We start from the raw sequence: 6,000 nt of genomic DNA on the forward strand, positions 1-6,000 counted from the left end.
TGGTGTTTTCTAACGGTGCACGCACTGCTGATGGCAGAGAAGATAAAGTCATAGCAACGTGCCTGCATTTAGGGCAGAAGGTGGAAGGCTGGTGATAATCCCCCTCCCTACAGTCCCAAGGGCTCTGTTGGACTGTTCCTTGCAATTGAAACTGCTTAGTCTTAACATGGTAGCAGCATTCATTTGGATTCAATCCCCCCTTTTCTAAAAGGGACGACAGATAATGAGAATTACCCAGCTCTCATGAGCTCTGCTGGCTTTGCTGTAGGAACTGGCCATTTCCTTAGACCTGCAAGGGTCATTGCCAGAGCCAACTAGGCCACACTGGGGCCTTCTCAGCGACAGAACCTGGATGGCCTGAGCTGATTAAAGACAGTCCTCTGGGATGTGAGCCACCATCCGACCTGGCTGCATCTACAGTTCACGTCGTCCTGGAACCCAGCTTGGCTCTGCTAGCCACACGCGACCCAGTCCGCCATGCAATGGGTACAAATGGGTAGGGAGTTTATTGGTCCTGCTGGCTGGTGGGCTCTGTAGAGGGTTGGCTACTACTCTTCTGTTTGCCACCAGCTGTGCTCTAAGTGATGGTGGGTGGGCACTTAAACCAGCTATAAATCAAAATGCCTGGACCTGAAGGTCATTTCCTATGGAGTCAAGTCACGCAGTGCGTGGTCCCGGACCAGCAGGAGACCGATTCCCGACCTGACGTTTAGGAGCAAAGTGACTAAGACTTGCAGTGGCCTGGGGAGGTCCCGTCAGGCAGTGTCAGAGGTTTTGGCACTGTTCTCAGTCCGATGAGTGATCATTTTGGACGTGTGCTCCATGAGCTGCATCTTAGGTCTGGCAGTTTCGGAGCTGAAGTCATCCCAAACATACAGCCCAGGAATTTATTCCACTCGTTATGAAGCACACAGCGTTCCAGATGGACCCCAAGCTCTTATAAATCAAGATAAATAAGTGTTGACCCAACCACCCTCCTACCCACTTCCCCTCTCAAGCACTGCTTTGAGGCTGGTTCTTGCAGGTGGGAAGAGCCTCTCCATTCGCTACTAGCATCCCGGACACCAAGATCCTTTGCAGCACCGAGGGCTGGTCGTGGGCGAGGAACATGCCACAATGCCCAAGGAACAGGTACAGGAGAAATGGCAGTTCGGCCTGTCTCAGCTGAACCCCCTGGCTTCAGACTATTTTCTGGGTTTATAGTAGAGAATTAAGGAAGAAGCTGAGTAGGTCACTGTCTCACCCTACTTCCATCCGTAGGGTCCCTGTGCAGCTTTGCTGTCCCATCCCATCTCATCTGTCTGCAAGCTGCATTTTCTCACTAGAGCACCCACCACCTCCCTCCCTCACTCACTCCTGAATCCCTTGTGACACCGGAGGGCAGCGTGGGTGAGGCAGCCATGCCACCAGCTCCTGTGCCTGTCTGCCGGGACATCAGAACTGCCACTGACCGGGGGCAGAGCATCTTGCCCGGTCTCCTGCATCATACGGGGGCAGAGAGCGGAGACTGGAAGGGAGAGCGACCTGGGTCTGAGCAGGGTTTTCTCCCCTGTTCCTCTCTCCCTTGCAGCCTCCAGCATCGAAGGTCCAGGAAGGTCCAATTCAGAGGCCATGCCCCTCGCTCCCATGCTCAATAGTGACCGAATCCCCTTTCCTCCAGGCACATGTCCAACCCCTTGGTGACTCTGGCTGAACTCTCAGCTCCCACCACATCTGGTGGCAAAGAGTCCCACACTGGTAATGCCACACAGTGGGAAAAAGAACTGCCTTTGTTAGCTTTAAACTTACCACCTACTTGTTTCATGCTGTGACCCCCTCCTTCTTGTGTTGTGAGGGACGGTCAAGAATAAAACCCTCTTGACTTTCTCGTCACCTTTTGGTATTTTGCATACCCTTCTCATGTCCCCCCTCAGCCTCTCTTTCTAAACAGGATATGCCTGGTCTCTCCCCATCCTAACTCCCCCTCCCCTCCATTATTTCATACCAAAGGAAATCGAAGAAGGAAAAACAACAAGCCTAATGGGGCATAAATAGGTCACATCTCCACTCATTTGAAAGCAGTTTGTCTGGAGTCATATGACCATTTGGGTGGTTAACTGGTATTTGGGCTTGGAAAGCTTTAAAAAATGTGGATGCATGACTTTCCAACCCACAAAAACATCCTCCTCCAAGCACCTCCGTTGTCCCGAGACTTTATAAACACAGCCTGCTCTCCCTAAATATATCCAATGGGACATAACATTGTTGGGGAGGGGAAGGATTTTCCCTTTGCCTGTTCCAAGCTCTTCTTAAAAGGAAACCTTTCAAATGACTCAGGCGGCGCTGGCTTTTAAACACAGTGCTATTGAACCGGCTTTTCTCCTGTGGCATTTTTCCATGTTGACACGGCTGGGGAATGCAATGGTGCTTGAGAGACAAGATCTATGCCTTTCTGTGAGCTTCACACCATTTCAGTCCCGGTGCACCGGCTTTTCATCGCCAGCCGCAAACTTCAAGCTGATGAATGTCAAACCCGCTGCAACGTGACAGCGAACAAACAGGAAGGCCCTGATGGTGTAATTAAAGGCACGTGGCCCAAGGAGTAAAACCAGATGCATTCGGTTTGGTCTCGTATAATTGCAGCCTGGGCTCTGCGGCCTTTCCGTTCCTTGCACGAGTCTCACGCTTTTCACATCGCAGACTTCTCCCGAGTTACCGCCCTGGATATCTCATCCCTAGCTGAGAAACAAAGCCAAAGAAACTCCACAAAAGCAGGCTGATGGAGTCAGCCCGTCCCTTCGCTTCCTTCCAGGGGTGTCCACGTGTCTTGTAACACGCTCAGAGACACGGCCCAGGGAGCTCTGGGGAAGGACTCGCCGCTGGAAAGCTCAGCTCTCCCTCCGCTGCATGTAAAAGCAAGCAGGGAAGGGCTGGTGGCTCCTGGACCGCGTGGCTGGTGCTTGGCACCCAAACTCACGCACGCCGCATGCTGCACACCTTTGTGACGCGATCTGTGCTGTTAGCACAGTAAGATTTCAGAGCAAGCACTGCTTCCAACCCGCAGGGACCCACAGGGGCAGAGCAAGCTTCAGTTTTCTCCTGGTCTTATGTTTACTTTGTAGGTATCTACAGAGCTAGAAATGTTGTCACCCAAGGGACCCAACACGCCGTGCAAACTACAGCATTAAACCCTCAGTCCCATGGGACTGTGGCTTCATCCCCTTGATACAGATGGGCAAAAAGAGGCATAGAGGCTGGGGCGCACCCAAGCTTGCGCAGACACAGACCCCAACACCAGCAGTTATTTCATCACATGACTGAGTTTAAATCACTGAAGTCAAGGGATGGCTTCATGCTTGTTGTCTGGCACGTGCTCAACTAGCTTTCTGAATCAGGGCCACAGAGACCTCCACTCTCTCTCCAACCTCTAGCTCCTTCCAATCACTGTCAGGTGTAGGGTTGATCACAAATCAGGCTTCCCTTTGAAAATCAGGCTGAACACAACCCAATAATTTATTTTTATGTAGTTTGTGTCACGTGTGGAATGACAGAAGTGAGGTCAGCACAGAGTAGCACGCTCCAGAAACTTGGGAGCCAGCTTGGACCCGCAGTTCTTGATCTCGTCCCTCCCACCTCTCCTCAGAACCGCAACGAGATGATCGCCTACCTCAAAGACCAGCTTCAAGAGATGAAGGCCAAAACAGACATGGAGAGCCGCTACATAAAGAAGAACATGGAGCTCCAGGTCTTCCAGACCCAGAAGAAATGCAGCGATGTGGAGAACGACCTGTACAATGAGATCGAGGTAAGTGCTCCCCTTCAGTTGGTCCATAGAGCACCTCCAGCTAGTCAGGAAGGAGCCGGCCAAGTGGGGCCTGCCTGACCTCGACATTCAGCCACCGGCGAGCCAAGAGGCGTTTTGTAGTGCAATGGAAATGCCCCCTCCCTCTGACCAGACCCTGTGCTTCCCAGAGCAGAGTGCAGCCTTTCCAGCTGGGATCGTGGCAAAACCGCTCGGGAAAAGGATTCCCCATGCTGATTCTATGTGCGGGGTCCCAAACCTTGTTTCCTAGGGCACCAGTGCAAGCCCGTGGCTGGTGTGGAGGAGAGGGGTCCTGCTGTGATGCGCTCCACCCCTCCAGGACAACCCCCTGCTCCCACCCTTCGTCACAATGGTGGATGTGCTTTGGAGCAAGTACCTGGGCACATCTAGATCCAGGGAAGCCCTACACCACTTCTCCATACCCATGGCAGGGCCCACTGCTACTTCACCCCAGGAAGGCCACCAGCACGGGCTCTTTGGTACCTGGATACTGCACATTTCTGTAGCCCCGTTGGCTTCTTGCTGGGAAACAAAACCTGTCCCCATCAGTCATGCGCATGGGTCCCTTGGGGAAAAACCTCTCATTCACTACAGTCAGGAGTTTGTCACCAGCTCTGCTTGGCACCATGTGCCTAGAGACCCACTGACCCGTTCTGTCTGGGTTGATCACAGATGCTGAGGATCAAAACCGATGAGGAGGTCAGAGCCCACATGGAAATTGAAAACTTCCTTAAGCAGCAGCAGATGGTGAGTGATTGAAATGATTGTAATTAGCCCTTAAAGCCACAGCTGAGACACGTCAGATCAGCGGATTCCCTTGGCAGCAATTAGTGCCCAAAGAAACGCAGCTCGGCCCCATCTAGCCTTCTGGCAGCTTCAAGGCTGCTGCTGTTTTGCAAATACATTACTGATGTGTGACTAGCAGAGCACATCTTGCCCTTAAAAGGTCATTAGCACAGGTGACTTGGATTTTGGATTGTTGTAAATCTGCAGAAATGTCCCCAGATCAGAGTTCGGGGCGGAAGGAGTTTTGTCTGTTTGAATGGGATGCACCCTCCCGCCCCCATCACAAGGGGTTTGGATAATTGGGCCTCCACTTCCAGTAAAGCACTTCCCTTGCAAACAGCACAGCCACAGAGCGAGGTCCAGACGCAGCAAGGTCCAGGGCAGTAAGTCCAGGTGACAACTTCACAGGCCCAGGGGCTGCCAGGGGAAGCTGAGCACAGAATAGGCAAGGAAGGAAACTACAAATCTACGTCACTTGATTTCTGCTTCCTCCTGGTCTGTGTGTTAAGAAGGAGCCCCCGCCCCCCGGGGAGGATAACGGGCAATTAGCAGTAACTGCCAGGTGGGCTGCACGTACCTGTCGCATCCACGTGTCATTGTGGAGTCAGGGTCTGAATAAATTTTCCCACTGTTGAAAGGGTCTTTCTTGTAACTAAAAGCCCATTGCTTTCAAATCCTGTTAATAAAGGTTAGTGTCTCCCATGTAACCTATTTAGAAAGACAGACACCAGGGGCTGAACTAAGTGTGACCTCTGGAGGTCCCTTCCAGCCCCACTTCTCCATGAATCACTGATCACAGCAGGACATACAACATCAGCGTGTAAAGCAGGGACTATTAGTCCCGTCAGGACACAAATCCATCCGAGGGCCCAGCTTAGTTCATGTCTTTGAACATTTTGGGAAAGGCAATGCTGCAGGAATTGTTAACTCCCAATTCTCCGCCCCACATGCAGTTCTTCAGGTTGGGGCACTGTCCGCAGGGGACCTAGCATTCGAGCATGCGATGGGTTGTCTGCGTAGAGACCTGCCACCTTCATTTGCAGAGAAGCAGGGCCAAGGGGTTCAGTAGTCAGTAGCGACACATTCAGAGCAACCAAATCGTTTTGCCCGATGTCTCTCAGACAACAGGCTTCAGCAGAAATCTTACAAGGGAAGGGATTGCCCAGATGCAGGTGGGGACGTGTTTGGCCTCCCTAAGGCGGCAGAAGCTGAAGGCACCTCGTTGAAGGAACTTCTGGGGACTCCGGTCACTCAGGAATCCAGAGAGGTTAAAGCATCTAGCACCTCCCTCGGGTTACTGGATGGGTCATTTTCAACCTGGAAGGACGTGGGCAGTGGGGTCCCCCAGGGCTCGGTCCTCGGGCCCGCACTGTTCAACATCTGCATCAGTGACTTGGACGAGGGGGTAAAAA

At 52.4% G+C, this 6,000-nt stretch overlaps 1 protein-coding gene across 2 annotated transcripts in view; it reads left to right on the top strand.

Moving 5' to 3' along the window:
- Nucleotides 1–6,000, top strand: part of IQCG (IQ motif containing G) — a 33,299-nt gene that overhangs the window by 22,002 nt on the left and 5,297 nt on the right. For both annotated transcript variants that reach the window (XM_019532872.1, XM_019532873.1), the window contains exons 6-7: nucleotides 3,623–3,784; nucleotides 4,475–4,549. In XM_019532872.1, the coding sequence (XP_019388417.1) occupies nucleotides 3,623–3,784; nucleotides 4,475–4,549 (237 nt within the window). The remainder of the gene's footprint in view (nucleotides 1–3,622; nucleotides 3,785–4,474; nucleotides 4,550–6,000) is intronic.

The sequence above is a fragment of the Crocodylus porosus genome, unplaced genomic scaffold (genome assembly GCF_001723895.1).
Source record: "Crocodylus porosus isolate Cpor-Errol unplaced genomic scaffold, CroPor_comp1, whole genome shotgun sequence".
NCBI lineage: Eukaryota > Metazoa > Chordata > Crocodylia > Crocodylidae > Crocodylus > Crocodylus porosus.